Raw genomic sequence first — 19100 nt, 5'->3', positions numbered from 1 at the left:
TGATTTATGTTTTAAGATCGTTTTAGCTGCAGCGCAGAGAACAGAATGTCAGGGGTCCAGGAGTGGAAACAGACAATTTAAAAAGTTTAGCAAAGGGCCAGAAGAGATGTGACTGTGGTCTGAACCTGGCCTAAAGTGTAAACAGTAAGAGAGACAGATGATTGCATTCGTGAAATGTTTTGGAAGGAGATTTATCAAAGCCGTAACAAAAGAATTGGATGTAGGGGAAAAGAGAGAAAGCCAGAATGACTTCTAAATTTGGGGCTGCAAATGGGAAAAACGAAAGGAATGGCCATAATGACACTCAACGCCACCTCCCTAGAACAGATAAGGCCGGAGCAGGAAGGAGAGCAATATGTGTGTCTAGACCACCAGGAAGTTCCAGGTTGCCAGTTGTTTCCTCGGGTCCTACGTAAAAAGGGCGGGCGACCAGCTTCTGGCCCCTTCTGATGGAACCTTCCCATCGCTCCCCAAGAACTCCCCTCTCACAGCCTGTGTCAACAGGAAGCAAACCTGGCCGCGACCACGGACCCACTGGGCAGATTCCTGGTTTAGGGGAAACCCGACACCTTGGAGGACTGCCTTGCTCAGAAATCAGGAGATTAATTCTCTTCGGTACCTGGGCTCCCATTTTGCTGTGTGTCTAAAAGTACCTCACCTCGTACACTCCGCGATCCCAAATCCTCCGGGTTCCACCTCTCGGATTCAAATAAACGGGCCCCACCCCGCGCATGCGCTTCCGCTGGGACGCGGGAGGCGGCGGGGCGGAGCCACGTGCTCTGCTGAAGCTTGATTGGTTGAGTCACAGCTCACTGGCGCGAGGCGGTGCGCGCGCTGACGCTGACGCAAACTCAATTCCTCAGAGCCGCGCGCCACACCCGCCAGGGCCCGGGGACGCGCAGCAAGTCGGCGGTTGCTGCTGAAATCAGCTGATTGGCTGACGTTCCCCTTGTTCTAATATTGTTCGCATTCGTCACTGTGCGTAAAACAAAACGATTAGTGTCTCGGTTCTTGAATTTAACAAGACCACTTATAGTGATCCTTTTGCTCAGGCTGATTCCAAATGTCGGGACTTTGTAGAAAAATATGAAACTGCAAACTTCTCAATAAAGGCTGTTCTCCCTTGCTGGGCAAGAGAATTAAGCTAAAGGGCCTGAGACCTCTGAAGCTGTCTCTAGGAGGTGAGAGGAAAGGACAGCTGAATCGGCCTTCTTTTTACCGAGAATGGGCATGTATACCTTCGAGGGTTTGCTGGAAACGGCGTCTTGTACGTAGCTGGCCAATCAAAATGCAAAGGTTCCTAACTTTGAGGAATCGATGGACTTTACAGACACTGGCTAAAACAGCAACAAGGGCTTAGTCTGAGACCTGAGATTAGTCCCTGGCTTAATCTTCTTAGAGTGGGGAGTGGCGAGAAAAGATAAAAATTTAGTGACTCTCACAGATTTTTTTGAGGCCAAAAAAACCCCATAAACTGTAGGCAAAACTGTGGGAGGAAACTTTGCAATCTTAGGGAGAGATGAAGAATCAGATTATGTTGATGTATTTGGGAAAGACTACAGCAAAAATGTGGAAGTTGGACTGTGAAGAAAGCTGAGCGCCGAAGAATTGATGCTGTTGAACTGTGGTGTTGGAGAAGACTCCTGAGAGTCCCTTGGACTGCAAGTAGATCCAACCAGTCCATTCTAAAGGAGGTCAGTCCTGGGTGTTCTTTGGAAGGACTGATGCTAAAGCTGAAACTCCAATACTTTGGCCATCTCATGCGAAGAGTTGACTCATTGGGAAAGACTCTGATGCTGGGAGGGATTGGGGGCAGGAGGAGAAGGGGACGACAGAGAATAAGATGGCTGGATGGCATCACCAACTCGATGGATATGAGTTTGAGTGAACACGGGGAGTTGGTGATGGACAGGGAGGCCTGGCGTGCTGCAATTCATGGGGTCGCAAAGAGTCGGACACGACTGAGCAACTGAACTGAACAGCAAAAATGGTTATTTGACACATCTTACATGGTTTTCAAAGTACTTTCAAGAACTCGTGTTTAATCATGCATGAGAACGGACTTCAATATTTTCTATGATAGCTGCTCTTCCTTATCTAGTAAAACTGAAAAATTCTTGAGACACATTTTCATAATTTTAATCATTTCATAGACTCATATGTAAATTGGAAAGAATTTAAGCCTTCAATCACCTTGTTTTGTAAATGAAATTGGGGCCCTGAGTGGTAAAATAATTTGCCTAATGTGACAAGTCTGTGGCACTGGAATTTGTGCAAGTTTGTGAGTACATATATAGTGAGACACGCTGGCTCATCTTTATTTATTCATCTGCAATTTTTTTTGTGTGAAATCATTCTTCAACCTTCCCTTGGCACCACCAAACCTGGGAATTGTATTGAGATCTTAATTTTGTGGCTTTCTGTTTCATGTGCTGACATCACAAAATTGTGAGTGAACCATTTAAATGAGATTAGAAAGTTTGTAACCTCACTAGTATATTATTGTGCTCCCCCTTGTCTTTATTTTCCTCCCACATCCACTCAAAAATAAAACAGCCTGAATCCCATGATATGACACTTTCTTTCTAGACTTTCATTATTTGTCCAGACTATTTCCTCCAAACTTCAAAAATGTTTATTTTGAAAGAATGAGAGAAATAAGACAGAGAGGTATCAATTAACAAGAACAATGACACTGAAGAAAATACATTAATTTGTACTCCCCACACACAACACCCCCACCCCTTTCCCCATCCCTGGCACAATGATATTTAAACCATCAGAGCACATCTAACAAGGAGAAGCAGCAGTATATAATGAAGAAAGCAAATTTTCATACTGCTCAATCCGACTAACCCATATTGAATGTCCTTCCCCCAGCTAAACTCCACCCACTGAAAGAGGTGTAGTAGAGGAGACAACCATGGGGGTAACTTGGATCTCTGCTTACACTAGCAAAGTTCAGTGAAAATTCAGTAAGAATAGTGAATCTGATTGGCAGGAAAGACTGGATACAGCTCCTCTGTCAAATTTCAGATGATTGAAGAGAACAGCTAGAGTTGGAGATTCACAGACTTGTAACAGGACTAATCTTTGCTCCCTCAACTGCAACAGTGGAGCAGCTGCCAAATCCTGGTTAGCTGCTGAGAATAGTGGAAATGAGGCAGCTTTTGGCTTAAGAAAATCCAAAACAGATGTCTGATAACAAGTTTATTGTTTCAGTTTCAAACTGTGAATAAAGGAGCTTAGTAGGCTGGGCTCCAACAAAGGCAAGGTGAAACTTCCAATTTTATCACTTGAAGAATTAGACTATCTACTGACTGCATTATTTCCCTTATTTTAATTAAACTCAATATGGAGTATTTACAATTTAAACAACTTTTAAAGTAGAGGTTAATTCATTTTACATGTAACTCAGTGTCTCAAATTGAAGGAACTTTTTCCTAAAGCGGGAGGTTTAAGTTTTCAGCTTAATCTAATGAGGCATCCCTGTATCCCATGGGAATACATAGTTTGTTTTATACCAAGAAGTAAGTGGGATTCTCTTTATAGGAGATTTGTTTTATTCTGCCTTTACTAGAATCAGTCTATAAAGGAAAGGATACCTATGCAGGATTAGTTCAAGATCAGAGCCTTTTCCTTCACACATGCATGCGAACACACACATACACACACCCACACCCACACACACACACACACAGAGTAAGTAACGTTTACCCACACATAATCTCACAGTCACATGCTTGCTGGAATCCATCTCACAAATACACTTCAATAGTTAGCCATATACATGTACATGCAGCAAGATGTGAGAGTTGCCCCAGAGTGATTAAAGGTGGTGCACACACGTCTATGTGGGGAGGTCATTTTAGGGTATAGGTGTACACAAGCCAATAGGACCATCAACTTGCAGGTTATATGTGTCACTTTTCCCCCAAGATAAATAAATCAAATGAAAAACACACACTGACATCTTCCTGGGTGTCATGGAGGCAACTGCCTGGAAGGTCCATTTTTTGCACTTCTGGTCTCCTACGACAATTTCATTTTGCCCTGAGGGGCCTTCTCGTATAAGGACGGCTGCTCCTCGGTATTCCCGTCACTCCCCGCATTCCCTGGAGGCGAGGATTTCTTCTCAGAAGACCGGTCTTCAGGCTTGCGGGCAATCAGCAGGCGGCAGGTGAGCAGGATTCCAAACACCAGGGCATGGGCGTAGCGTTTGAGAGGATCACCGACTAGCTGGTGGAAGAAGAGGACCGCCAACACCAGCAAGAGGAGGAAAAAGTTGGCCACATCTTTGGGACGCCCAGGCACAAGAGTCATGACAATGCCACAGGCCACCTCAAGAGCACCAATGCTTTTGCGGAGGAGAATGGAATTGATCCCCATTTTCTTCAGCAGAGGGAGGGCTCGCACATAGCTCTTGTAAGCACGTTTCTAGAGTGGAATATCATAAAGAAATAAATCGCTGCATTAACCATGATTTTACCATTAGAATGAAGAGCACACAAGCAAGGTCCTTCTTCTCCACTATTCCCTTTCCACACCAGTCAAGGGTGTCCTGTTCTTTATCTACCATGTCCCCTAAATAAAAATCTTATAATAAAGGGAAAAAAGCAAGCAATCTGCTGAGATCCTTGTGATTTAATCCTTAGTAACACCATCAAAGGTAACAGAATTTGACTTTATAGTTTAAAAACACTTTTTTTTCTGCCAAGCGTGAGTGTCAGCAATGGGGATTTGGGATCTTAGTTCCAGACCAGGGATCAAACCCAGGCCCCCTGCAGTGGAAACACCCTTGAAAAAATTTTTTTTCTGATTATAAATCATAAACAACATTAAGAATTTAGAAGAAAATTCATTGGGCCCATGAAAACTGGTACAGATTAGCCATATCCACATTTTCCAGTGCCTGCTGCTACTGCTGCTAAGTCACTTCAGTCGTGTCCAACTCTGTGTGACCCCACGGATGGCAGCCCACCAGGCTCCCCTGTCCCTGGGATTCTCCAGGCAAGAACACTGGAGTGGGTTGCCATTTCCCTCTCCAATGCATGCAAGTGAAAAGTGAAAGTGAAGACACTCAATTGTATCTGACCCTCAGCGACCCCATGGACTGCAGCTTTCCAGGCTCCTCCATCCATGGGATTTTCCAGGCAAGAGTACTGGAGTGGGGTGCCATTGCCTTCTCCGTTTCCAGTGCCTACTTTGTCCAAACGCAGATGCATATGAGCAACAACAAAAATGAAACAAGACAATAAAGCCTCACTAATTTGGACTTCCCTAATTTGGAATTTTTGATAATTCAAAAAATATCTGAGTCGGAGTTTACATTTGTGAAATCTGTAAATTTTTTTTTTAAGTGTGCTAAGCAAATAGAAAAATTTAAATGTATGCAAATGTTAGCCCCTTATATATCTTTAAGATATAGTAAGCCAAAAATCATTCTTATGGTCATTGACATAAATCCCTGGGCTTTTACAAGGCACTGATTAATTTTAATTCAGTAAACACTTATTGAATACCTATTATGGATTATGTGATGGAGATATAGAGATGAATATAACAGGGTCAAGAAACTGTTGTTCTAGTAGGGGGAAACATGCATAAAAACATCATGGAAGCAGCATGGTTAGTGGTATATAATAGAGTACTGTATAAGGTCTAATTGTAGCCCAAAGGCAGATATCATGGAACAAAGAAGGGAGGCACTGGTTATATTGCAAATAATAGAATTTTACTGACCTTAGAGTAATAGATAATAATATTTTTCACTATTCAGATGGACCCAATCCTCATCTTATAGTAAATTGATGAGATTTTATCAAATCTGTTTTTTCCTGGTTTTGCCCAGTACTTTGTTTTCATGAAGCATCCATTAATTCATTCAATATTTATTAAGCGCCTCCTTGTGCTAAGCATTGTGCTTGGTACTCTGGATACAGATTTCAATCATTCAAAACCTTGCCTTCCTAAAGTTTGCATTTATAGGAAGAAAAGTTATGGAAGTACATAAATACAATGTAGCATTATGGTCGTAGGTACAGTGGAGATGCACTGGAGTGGTCAAATTTCCCTAGATGGGGACTGAGAAAAGCTAGAATGTAATCTTAAAGAAAAGCAGGTGTTTGCAGAATCAATAAGGGAAGAGCAGTACAGGCAGAGGAAGCTAGATGAGTAAAGGCCCTGTAGGACATAATAGACTGGTGTATTTCAAACACTGCCCCAGCTCAGCATAGGTTGGGGGAGGGAGAGGTAAGGGGGAGACATGAGACAGAGACGACAGATATGAATCAGATCATAGAGTGTTGCATTGTGGAGCTGGACTTTATCCTATAAGCCAAGAGAACAACATAATTTGCATTTAAGGAAGATCTCTCTGGAAGTAGCATCAGGGATGGATTGGGAGAGGTATGCCGGGAAGTGAGGAGATCAGGTGAGAGACCTGGACTAGAGTAAGGACAATAAGGATAGAGGGAAGGGATGGAGTCAAGGATACTTTGAATGCAAAGTCAATAGGAATTGATGTTTTATCAGATGTGGCCACGGAGGGAAAGGGAGAAGTCAAGACTGCATACGGAAGAAGAGGGGGAAGAGGCAAGAAGGAATGAGGAACTCAATTTGGAGTTTTTTAGTTGAAGTTATCTCTAAGACATCTCTAAGTGGAGCTGTCTCATAGGCAACTCAGTAATAGAGATCTGAGGTAAAGATACAGAATTGATAGTCATCAGTATTCCCAGGTAGAATGTATACAGTGGGAAATTTTGTGTGACAGACATTTTAATAAGGGGAGAAAGAAGAGAAATCCACAACATAGACAGAGGCAAGTGTGGTTAGAAAAGTAGGAGGCAACACAGGAGAGATAGGGTCATAAGGGCCAAGAATTTTAAGAAGAGAATAGTCAAAAGCACCAGATGCAAGACAAATATTACAAGAATCAGGCAGAAAGCCAACTTGACCTGTTGGGAGCATCTGGTGCTTAGAATAATGTTCACACACTCTAGTTTGGAACGAATGTTAAGTCATTTCTCTAGTGAATGCACCTTTATTTCATGGACTAATTATCATGAGTGGCACAAGATAATCCTTTATGAGTACTGTTTTAAGATCCATGGTTTAGATTTTTTTAAAAAAAAGCATGGGTTTGGATTCAAACAAGCTTGGCTTCAAATTCTATCTCTGTTACTTTCTAGTTGGGTGCCCCCTGGGCAAATTACTTGCTTCTCTGAGTCTCATTTTCCTGAGCAAAGCTGGGACTAAGATGAAATGAGTTAGGCTATGTCCCCTGAGTACAAAATTTAAGAAGGCACCAAAACACTCATTGATTAAGGTTAATAATATCCACACACACAAAAAAATCACAACTTTAAACAGAAGCAGGATCCAATTTTGCACTTGTATGACCCTGCCTCACACCTCTTCCTAACACTGGCCCTGTCAGATCCTGTCTTAGTTGTCTTTATTTACCTTTATTCACCTCTGACTGGTTTGATCTCCTTGCTCACAGCATTCTCATTTTTGGTGATCTGATCTGACTCTTGAAGCTTCCAAATAATTTGGGTTCCTTGGTAGCTCAGATGGTAAAGAATCTGCCTGCAATGTAGGAGACCCAGGTTTGATCCCTGGGTTGGGAAGATCCCCTGGAGAAGGGAATGGCCACCCACTCCAGTATTCTTGCCTGGAGAATCCCATGGACAGAGGAGCCTGGCAGGCTACAGTCTATGGGGTCACAAAGAGCTGGACATGACTGAGCAACTTTCACTTCATTCACCTCTAGTCCCTACCCTGTTACTGAGCATATAAGAAAACTCAAAGTATCAGTCCTTCCTCCTCCTTCTCATTTTAGGTTAAATCAGGGATTTTCGGAGAGAAATTAGGAGAGGTTGACCAGTAGGAAGAGTAAAACTCTGGGTTTAACTGAGCTAGACACATATGGATCAGAGTTGAGTCAAGGGATAGGGCATCTGGTGGTTTCCTCTCACTATTAGCCTAGATGCCACCTGCTAACTCTCTGTCTCTCTACACTCTAGTGATGGTAGCAGGGGACATGAGGGGAAGAAATCTAGACCCAAGAGTTTTTCTTATCACTCTGAAGGTTGGACTTTTTCTAATTAGCAACACAAAGCTCCCCAAGAGGCAGATCCTAAATCCTAAGTGTAACCTTCTAACATAATAAACACAGGAAGCAGGATGATTTTCTTACAATCAGTTCAGAGCGAAGATTTCTAGATGGTGACTGAGTGGCTTCTGGAAACATTCCTTTGTTTTGCCTAGGGCTAACCACCCATCATTGAAGAATAGATTTTTATCTACACTATAGTAGAATCTTTAGGCCAAATTCCAGGTCTTTAAATCAAGTTCCTATGGCCTCGATGAACGCTTTTCTCTCCATTTGGTATAACTCCATATTACTTTTTCAGTTTATCTAACCTCTGGAACTGCAGCTGTGGATATTTGTATGCAGCAGTTGCCTCTTTCTTTCCTTCTTTTCTCAAGAGGAAACTGCATGTGGATAAGTCATTTCATCACATCTTTGGTTCAAAGCTGAGTAGGTACAGATAGCGTCTCTTCTCCAGGACTCCAGACAGTGAATGTCTAACTTGTTAGAGATGGGACTCAGCTTGGATAGGGTCTTGACAGTATAGGAAGCCCTTTATTCTTTCTCCTGTGGAACAGGATAGAGACATCAAAAGTATCCTACTATTGCCAGCCCCCACAAGACTTGGGCCAGGTCACCTCAATTCTAATAGAAGGGTCACATGTCTATAGTAATTAGATCTCTAAAGACTTTAATTGTTGTGACAGTAAGAATAAAGAGTTAACTGAGTCACTCTCTCAAAAGGCTCTCCCAGTTCACTTTGTTAGGTCTGTTTCTTTCTTGCAGACTTTGTATAGGTCTGTTTCTTTTTCATTGCCATGACCCAGACCCTGTAACCATAGTTTCCTTATAGTAAAAGGAGAGAGAAGGGTTTAGTCAACTTTTTCAAATACCTTTAGTCAAAGACAGTCATCCAGAAATATCCATATTAGCTAAATTCCAATTCTAGTTTTGCCCCTAAATTGCTTGGAGAAAATTAGTTAAGTATTGTATTACCTCAGTTTCCCCCCTTTTGAAATTAAATGAGCATTTTGGAGATTTGGTCAAAGAATCATAACATCATAGCATCAACCAAGGGCCACATACACATATTTTATCATTACTGAAGCACACAATTAGAAATCCATATATTTGCAAGCCACAGTAATTACTTTAATGATAATAGCAATGTTTCAAGCCCGTTCATTTGTATAGTATGAGATGGTATGATTCAGACATGAATCAAACGTATATGGAACCTTTCTTTAGTCATATCTTTTTGCTTCTTATCATTTAGTCTTCACAACACTCCAGGGTTCATGATCTCATATTAATTACATTAAACTTGAACACCTCACAACTGTCTAATAATACTCATCTTCGATTACAGTTAACTACCCATCCAAGCCAGCTAACAGGACAAAATGGGAAGAGAGGGCAAATAATTTGTTCCACTTTAGTTCACTTATACCAGTTAGGCAAACGAAAAAAAATTTTTTTTGGCTAATATACTGTATAATTCCATTTATTTGTTGCTGTTCAGTCTCTCAGTCATGTTTGATTATTTGCAACACCACGGACTGCAACATGCCAGGCTTCCCTGTCCTTCACTATCTCCCAGAGTTTGTTCAAACTCATGTCCATTGAATCGGTGGTGCCATCCAACCATCTCATCCTCTGTTGTCTCCTTCTCCTCCTGCCTTCAATCTTTCCTAGCATCAGCGTCTTTTCCAATGAGCCAACTCTTTGCATGAGGCAGCCAAGTAAAAACAGAAAAAACTAACTTATATTGTTGGAAGTCAGGATTTATGCAGGGAGTGGATGTAGGTACTAATGGGAAGGGGCCATGAGGTTAGTTTCTGGGATGCTGGTCATGTTCTATTTCTTGATCTAGGTTACACAGGATTCTTAAAATTCCTTGAGCTGTACGCTTAGGTGTACATTTCAGTATGTATGTTATACTTCAATACAATTTATAGGGGAAAACTATATGAAAGCAGAAGAGAGCATTGACAAAAATATATTTTGGCTAAAAACCTCAGTCTGGTTGCTATATTAGATCATAAAGGCTACATAAGTGCTGAAAAATTAACTGACTCAAGTATGATTTTCCTGAATCTCTGTAGGGAAAAAAAAAGCCAAAGAGATGATAGATCATCTCTTAAATGCAATAAAAAGCCATCACATGCGTAATTGCCAAATATCATGTGAATAAAAACACCTTTTAAGCAGTTCTACTTTCCACTATCATATAATGCCCACCTAAAAAGGAAGCTGCAAGCCTGACCCTACTAACCAGAGTGGATCCCTCCCAGATTGCATCTAAGGGGAGAAGGGTCTGACTTCCACTCAGTCAAAAGTCGCTCTAAAACAAGCACAGTTGTTGGCCATTGGAAGCTACAAGCTCCCTGGCATAAATTCCAATGTAGTTTAGCTTAGGCTAGCTAGCTGTGTAAACTAAGCAAAGTCACTTCACATCTCAGGGTCAGTCGCCTCTCTGAGGGAATAAACATATTGTACCACCTCAAAGAACAGTCTAAGCATTGGTAAATTACTATCTTATTATGTAGTTGGAATGCAATTAATAGTGTGATTGGAAGCATAAAAGATCACCTGTGGACATTAAATAAAACCCTGGGGAAATACTGAAGGGCATTTAACTACAAATAAGCAAATCATTCAAATCAACAACAAACCTTCCCTATGAGGGGCTGCAAAGAAGCGGCAAAGACTTGCTGCGTCTTCTTCAGGGTCAAAAATCCTTTGGCTTCAATGTGACAGGATTTTTGGTGTTTTCTTACTGTTCCATTTGTGGCCCTTTGGGCGTGCAGGATAGAACCACTGCTAGTGAACCCCTGCTACAAAGAGCTGAATACCAAATAGAGAGCAAGTCAACCATTCATATGTTAAACTGCCTAACAGCATTTCTGTACTGTCTCCCAATTCCAAGTGAATTAATGAAGGCACTTAGTCAAGGGAATGGTCGGTCGTGTTGCATTCACGTGGGATTTAGAGTACTCTATAGTGACACTTGCTAAATTGGAAGGAGGTATGGAGTGACACATACCAAACAGGCTATTCAAGAGAGGCATCCAGAAATTCTGCACGAGATCCACTATGCACTACCCAGCAGCAAGTGTAAGGTTTTCTATATTAGCTGATTGCATAGAGGTCTGTTCACCAACACATGTAAAAATAGCAACCTGCTCTTTTAAATGCCTGATTTCAATCCCTTAAACTGGTCCTTCAAATTAGTCAGGAAATCACTGCATAACATAGTGTCAATTATATCATCACCTGAACCCAGAGCATTTCTTGAACACCTACCATATTCATATACTGTACTATATTCTTCCATATGCAACCTCAGTTAATATTTACAACAGCCTCCTGTGGTAGGTATTATCCTCATTTTACAGATGAGGAAACTGAGGCAGACGCTTCAGGAGTGTCAGGTCTTGAACCCAAACCAATATGACTCAAAGTCTGTACTCTTTCCACTAACCTTTCCTGGCTTCCCCAGTAGAGACAGGAAAGAAGTTCATATCCATTTGTCTGTCTAGTTTTTAGCAGTGATTCTCCATGGACGGGATAACACCTAAACAGAATACTAATGGCTTTAGAACAACAACAACAAAAAATAGTTGACAGAAGAACAAAAAGAAAATCCAAATTAAAAAAAATTGGTTTCAAAGTAAAATGAAACCCCAAAATATGGGATTGGGACAGTTGAACTGGTACCAAAAAAGGAGAAAGAATGTGCCACATATTTTCAAGAACCGGTCGTAAGTTCTGACATCCAAAAAAGCAGTTGTAACCATTAATGATTCCTCTACTGGGAATACTGAGTCACAGATTTGGTTTCTAATCTCTGCTCCAGCAGCAGCTTAGCCTAGCATCTTGGATAAGTCATTAAACTTGCCTTGTTTCTGTTTATCCATCAATAAAATAAGCATAACTTTAAAAAATGAATCTACCTCACTGAGATGTTTTAAAGAACAATCATAAACAATAACAACAACAACACCTTGAGATTTTATATAAAAAGCCATTGCAGTCAATACCTGACTAACTCCATCAATGCAGAGGAATCACTCCTCAATGGAAAACAGAAAATCCCAGATCATTATCCCAGCTGATCTCTGGTTGGAGTCCTGAGGGGCTGTAACCTGCTTCAAAGAGGCAAGAAATGACTTCTGAACTGCATCATCAAGAGCCAACCAGAGAAATCTGAAGGGTGGTGACCAGCCAAGACAATGCTACAATGACTCATTCATTCACCAAGCCATTCAATGAATATAAACTGAGCACCTTCTTTGTACTAGAACTGAATTGTCCCCACTTTCTATGGGTTCAACAATAAAGCTAGGCTGGCCCAGGCACAATGCAGTGGGCCCTATGCCAGAAAGCCATCTCTAGCCTGGGGCCTAATACTCAATACAGGAGAGAACTCTGGACAAGGGCAGTCTGAAAATTCTCTTTAAGCTTCTTAGTACTGTGATGTTTACCTCCCAGCTATAGTTCTTCCATTTCCTCCAGATGCCCTTAAGCACAGAACTGTGCGTGCAAGCACACACGCACACACACACACACACCGGCTTCCCAGGTAGCTCAGCTGGTAAAGAATCCGCCTGCAATGCGGGAGACCTGGGTTCAATCCCTGGGTTGGGAAGATCCCCTGGAGGAGGGCATGGCAACCCACTCCATTATTCTTGCCTAGAGAATCCCCATGGACAGAGGAGCCTGGTGGGCTACAGTCCATAGCGTTGCAAAGAGTCAGACACACACATACACAATCATTCTGTACTGCTGTATTAGATTACACCTATTTAAATATCTTCCTTTGTATGATATGGAATCTTCATATATTCTGCCTTTCACTAGACTGTAACAGACAGCTCCACTCCCTGGGAAGAAACCTACTGTAAACCCATTTGTGGCTGATTCTCCTCCTGAGTGCCTGCCAAGCTGATCGGAAGCTTCCCGGTGACTCCATCTTAGTTGGATTGCCTGCAGAACCTAACACTGTACTTAGGGTGCAGCTTGGATGGCCTCTAAAGCAGCTGAGCAGGGTCTAGGGAGACAGGGAGTACACTGAGGAAGGGTACTATGTCCCTATAAAAGGGAAAGCTTAAATATACCTAAGGCACACACACACACACAAACATATAAATGTATGTATATATGAAAAGGAAAGAAAATCAAGAGCATATGCATTTATTTATAACCTAACGCCAAACTACTACTGCCAAGATAAAAATATAGTGGCAATTCCCCTCCACCCTTTCCCTCTGCCTTTGGTGGCTTCTGCTACCCCACCTCCTCTCCCCTCCCCTCTTCTCCCCAATGCAGGCTGTCTTGGATACTCATTTTGACCTGATTTCATTTCCATCTGGTCAAATGTTATGGGAGGAGGGAAAGCGGGAAAGAGAAATGCATTAGGATTTGCCACTGGGGCTAGCCCTTGGCCCTTGAGTGTTAGCTGCCCTCCCTGACCCCAAGGTGATCCTGTGATGAGAGAGACATGGGAAACACAAGCTTAAACCTTGAGACTGAAGCCAGAGGTTCTTGCAAACATTTCCGAGTATCTATGATTTGCCAGGCTCCATCCATTTGCAGCTCATGGTTGAGGGGCTCTGGAAGGCTCCGCAGTGAGCTCCATGAGAGCGATTTATTCCTGTCAACTGTCAGCGTGTGGGGCTATTCCTCCTTGCCTCAGCCCTAATGGGGAGTCCCTCTTGCCTCTTCTCTCCTCCTTTTTCTCTCCTAAGCTCCTTTCCTTCTTGACCTTGAGAGCCCAGTAATGGGTTCCCTCCCAGGACTGGCAGTCTGGCAGAAGCAATGAGAAGCAGGTTCTCTTCAGCTGGGGTGGGGTAATGAAGAAGCAGAGTGACTGGAGGAGAAGCGAGAGAGCAAGAAAGTGCTGGAAACATCCCCTGTCATCTCCTTCCTACTCCACAGCCTGGGAACAAGTCCTCTTCACGCCCAGCTGGGGAGTGCAGCCCAGCCCCCAGGTTGCAGAGGAGATGTTTTGGTCAGTCACCTTCAGGTGATTTGAACTCTGCAGAGGGGAAACCCTGCAGAGGGCCTGGCCTTGGGCATCCACAGGAGCCAAGATGGGGATTATGGACTATTTTGCGGGAGGGAAAAAGCAGACTGCAGATTAGCCCAGAAACAACACAAAATAAAACAAAACATCCAGCTTTCCCTTGAGAGAAGAAGAAGCAGGGTTTCAGTGACCTTTATTTGGGCCAAATCTGCTTTTGTCTCGAGGATATAGACACACGCCCAGGCAGCTAGGGGAATACCATCCGCTCCCCATCTGGGATGAGGGATACCATCTCTGCCCCTAAAAATTGCTTGTATTAGTAGCCCATTCGCCCTCAGCTCTTTCCTCCTTCCCTTTTGTTCTTCCCCAAGATAAATAAACTCTCCAGCTTGCTAAACTCTTAGCTCCAAGGGAAGCAATCAGACTTGCAGACTGGTTGCCCGGACTTTGGGTGTGCTGGAAGGAGGAAAGGGCTCCTGCCAGTGACAGGTGTTACGCAGGTCTCAGCCCTCGGGTTTACTTGGGGGTGGAGGGTTTACTTGGGCAACCCCTCCCCCAACTGGCATTCAGTGGCTCCCAAACAGTTGTTCCCAGCTAGCCCACAAACGATCTCCCTCTCGTCCAGCTGCTCCTTCCCAGCGCAAAGTTGTTGGGGAGAAGGGAGGGTCCGGGGTGGGGGTAGGGGTGAAAGGGCTGGGACCTTGGACCAGGGAGGAAAGAAGGGGAGAGGTACTCTCCATCCCTTCGGAGTGCGCTCCTCATCACCCGTTAGCTTCACTTACCATCTCACTGTAGGCATCCTTGCTGAGCCTGGGGGTCAACTTGATAGTCCCCATGAAAACAAAGAAGAGTCCCAGGGCCACTGAGAGGGCCACGACGGTTACGGTTCTAGGGGATGCCATGGGGTCACCAAGGCAGGTCCGGACTAATTGTTCTGCTTTGCGCACCCTCTGGTCTAAAGCGCAGGCATTTAGCGCAGAGAGAGCTAAAGGGACACTGCGGAGGCAGCAGGCAGCTAGAATGACAAAGGGAGAGGAGGGAGCTCGAGAGAAAAATTGAGAGATCGAGATTCAACCTCTCTCACTACAACAATCGCTGGGTCCTAATGCCCTACGGTTGCTCCTCACTGGCCGGAAAGCACAGTCTCGAAATTAAACGAAGTCCCAAACTGAGGTAGAAACTTCAGGTCTTAAATGGGGAAGGTTATGTTGCGAATTCAGTCCCCGGGCTGCCTCTGAAATGAGGAATGAAGGAAGATCATTCTATCACTTTCCCCCAGGAGCGCTTTCGATCTCTCTAGTTCTTTAATTATTCACTCTCACTTTTCAGCCTCTCTCCTCTCCACTTTTCCTTCCTCTCTCCTTCTCTCCCCTTTTCCTTTCCCTCACCAAAACATGAGTCCTAGGAGTTGCTAGTTTCTGCAGTAGGTAACACTCGAGGATGAATCTGCAAAGTTTTCAGGCTTGATTGTTGCCAAAGAAAGCTTTATCTTTCTCTTCCTCCAAGTTTTTTCATGGCTCCTATTGCTCAGTGGTTAATTTCAGAGTTTTAAAAGTGACATTTAAGGCCCTCCACATTTGGACCTCTGCCTCTCTTTGGAGGTTTGTGTGTGTTCAGTTGTGTCCAACTCTTTGTAACCCCATGGACTGTAGCCCACCAGGCTCCTCTGTCCATGGAATTTCCCAGGCAAGAATACTGGAGTGGGTTGCCATTCCCTTCTCCAGGGGATCTTCCCGACCCAGGGATCAAACCCCCGTCTCCTGCTTGACAGGCAGATACTTTACCAATGAGCCACCTGGGAAGCCCCTTTGGAGGTTTATCTTCCAACAACCCCCACTGCCACCCCGTCTCCTTTCTACTCATGGTCCCATCCAAGCTGAGATGTCCCACCTCCCCTACATTTGCTTTCCCTGCTCCGTCACTCTTCATTAGCAATCAGCCTTTTCTTCAGTGCCACCTCCTCCATAAAGACTTCCCTGATGCACTCCCAGCTGGATATGATTTCTCCCTCTGACTTCCTGTTCTAGTAACCAATATTTATTGGCTGTTAACTAAGTGCTAGACACTGCCTTTGACTTGTATTAACTAATTTCGTCTTAACAACATCAGTGAGCTAGATGAGTTCCCATCTTATGGATGTGACATTGAGGCAAAGGGAAGTTAATTAAGTAACTTGCCCTACAGAATTCAAACCTGGGCAGTCATTTCCAGAGCCCAGGTTCTCAACCATTCATCTGCTGCCTCTCTATATAATATTTTGCATCATAAATATGGCGCTTACCTGATACTGAATGTTGTAATTACACACACAGATGCAACTTTTTGAGAGGCAGTGTTCATTAAGAGAGAACAGTCTGGAGTCAGACCCAGAAGGTCCAGGGTTTCAATCCCAACTCTACCACTAACTGTAAACTTGGATAAGTCACTTATCTGAGCCTCCATTTCCACATTTATAAAATGTGAATGAAAATTCTACTTCAAAAGTTTGTTGTAAGAATTTTATGTTCATAAATTGCTTAGCACAGTGTCTAACACAATGAGACCTCAATGGATGTGGTTCTTTTCTTGCTTGTTCTGCTTTCCTAATCCACACCACAACTAGCTATGATTGTAAGCATTTAGATGGTAGGAATAGGACTTACCTGATGGTCCAATGGTTAAGAATCCACCTGCTAATGCAGGGGACACAGGTTCTATTCCTGGTCTGAGAAAATTCCACATGCTGCAGGGCAACTAAGCCTGCACGCCCTAGAGCAAGTGCTCTGCAACAAGAGAAGCCATAACAATGCGAAGCCCGTACCTGCAACTAGAGAGTAGCCGCCACTCGCCTCAACTAGAGAAAATTCACGTGCAGAAACGAAGAGCCAGCACAGCCAAAAATACCTAAATAAATATATATATATTTTTTATTTTTTATTATTTTTTAAAATTTTATTTTATTTTTAAACTTTTTAAAGGTAGGAACAACTTCTGCATATCTCCCACAATACCTAGAACAACCCCTGTTGTGCACCAGAGCCTTATATATCTTGACTGGGAAAATTTTGATGAATTTAAATGCAGCTATTCTGGGGAGTGGGCTTCCCTGGTGGCTCAGACAGTAAGGAATCCACCTGCAATGCGGGAGACCTGGGTTCGATCCCTGGGTTGGGAAGATCCCCTGGAGGAGGGCATAGCAACCCACTCCAATATTCTTGTCTGGAGAATCCCCATGGACAGAGGAGCCTGGTGGGCTGCAGTCCATGGGGTCAGAGTCAGATACAACTGAGCGACTAAGCACAGCACAGCCCGTTCTGGGGAGTTGTAACACTTTAAGCTTTAGCCATCATTTATATCTTATGGTGGAAGCATTTTTGACTCTTTTCTGATTATGATTCAACCTATAAATTAGTGAGTGACTGCAACGTACATAAAAGTTAAATAGGCACTGTGACGGTGACGGTGAAGTCGATCAGTCGTGTCCGACTCTCTGCGACCCCGTGGACTGTAGCCTACATGGCTTCTCCGTCCATGGGATTCTCAAGGCAAGAATACTAGAATGGTCTACCATTTCCTTCTCCAGGGGATCTTCCCGACCCAGGGATCAAACCCGGGTCTCCCGCATTGGAGGCAGACGCTTTAACCTCTGAGCTGCCAGGGAAGCCCAATTAGGCACTGTAGGAATACACAAATAAATGAGGCATAGATCCTGCTCCCAATGGGCTTGTTGCATAGTGGAGAGTAGGATTTGTTAGGAGAAAATTTCTTCATACATAAAGAACCGGAAAGAATAAACCAAAATGAAATGTTTGTCTTGATAATTTGTTTTCCAAATGTCCTACATTGAACATGGCAGTAAAATGAGTACTTAGGGAAGTCCATCCACATAGTTGAGTAACTGATTAAAAAAAAAAATATATATATATATGCTATTTTCCTTTCAAATTACATGATATTGGGTATAACACTATTAATTATAAAAATGTATAAAATACTGAATAATAAATAAAATCCTGAATAAGGAAAAAGTTACTCATGATTCCAGTGTGCAGAGATAAATATTCTTAATATTTTGATGGGTTGATATTTTCACTGACATTTTTCTTAAATACCTGTCTATGTACAAAATATTTATGAATTAGTTTTTCAAAATTTGGTCCTACTATAGAGTCAGCTTTATGCCCTGCTTTGTTTTTAACTTGTTAGCATTTTTTTCTGTATCAACAGACACATCTTTAAAAAATGATCACATAGTACTTTAGCATCTTTTGATACTGCAATTCATTTAACTATTCTCCTATTGCTAGATGTTGATGGTTGATGTTTCCATGTTTTTTCCCTGTGCATATCCTTATATATCTTTATCTGAATTCCTGAACTTTTTCTTAGGATAAATTCCTAGAAGATGATAGGTCAAAATTATGAAGTTTTCAAATATATACAAATTTAATTAGAGCTAACATTTACTCATCAGTTAGAGGATACCAGGCACTATGCTAAGTGACTTGCAAGTACTGTGAGATTAGTACTATCAGTTGTCTCCATTTTGTGAATGAGGAAACTGAGCCAGGAGGGAAACATCTCAAGTCTAGAGCATGGCTTCCACCTGTTAGGGTACTCAGGCCTGTATTGTTCCTCAGTTTGTTGTTGCTGCTTCTTTGATTGGGCATTCCAGGTGGGGCTAGTGGTAAGAACCTGCCTGCCTACTTATACAGGAGATCTGGATTCAATCCCTGATCAGGAAGATGCCCTGGAGAAGGGAATGTCTACCCACTCCAGTATTCTTGCCTGGGAAATTCCATGGACAGAGGAGCCTGACAGGCTATAGTCCATGAGTTCACAGAGTTGGACATGACTGAAGCTACTTGGTGTGCACACTCCTTTATTTCATTTAAAAGATATGAATATTTAAAAGACTCTTGGTACATATTAATAAAGTGCTTTCCAGGAAAAAATTGGACCCTCTGATCAGCAACATAGAAATATATACACATTACA

General features: G+C 42.8%; 2 protein-coding genes across 3 annotated transcripts in view; both read right to left on the bottom strand.

Annotated features, from left to right (window-relative positions):
- CENPI (centromere protein I) overlaps nucleotides 1–756 on the bottom strand; it is an 86440-nt gene extending 85684 nt beyond the window's left edge. The window contains exon 1 of one of the 2 annotated variants that reach the window (XM_027533990.1): nucleotides 659–756. The gene's annotated coding sequence lies outside the window, so the exon portion shown is untranslated. The remainder of the gene's footprint in view (nucleotides 1–658) is intronic. The other variant, XM_027533989.1, reaches the window with a different exon arrangement.
- Nucleotides 757–2612: 1856 nt separating this feature from the next.
- Nucleotides 2613–15205, bottom strand: TMEM35A (transmembrane protein 35A). Its single transcript, XM_027534321.1, has 2 exons — nucleotides 14906–15205; nucleotides 2613–4437 (listed from the first exon to the last, which is right to left on the bottom strand). The coding sequence occupies exons 1-2, from the start codon at nucleotides 15023–15025 to the stop codon at nucleotides 4033–4035; spliced, it is 525 nt and encodes a 174-aa protein (XP_027390122.1). The 5' UTR covers nucleotides 15026–15205; the 3' UTR covers nucleotides 2613–4032.
- Nucleotides 15206–19100: the final 3895 nt, after the last annotated feature.

The sequence above is a fragment of the Bos indicus x Bos taurus genome, chromosome X (assembly GCF_003369695.1).
Source record: "Bos indicus x Bos taurus breed Angus x Brahman F1 hybrid chromosome X, Bos_hybrid_MaternalHap_v2.0, whole genome shotgun sequence".
NCBI classification, from domain to species: Eukaryota; Metazoa; Chordata; class Mammalia; order Artiodactyla; family Bovidae; genus Bos; species Bos indicus x Bos taurus.
This window is presented reverse-complemented; position numbering and strand designations above follow the sequence as displayed.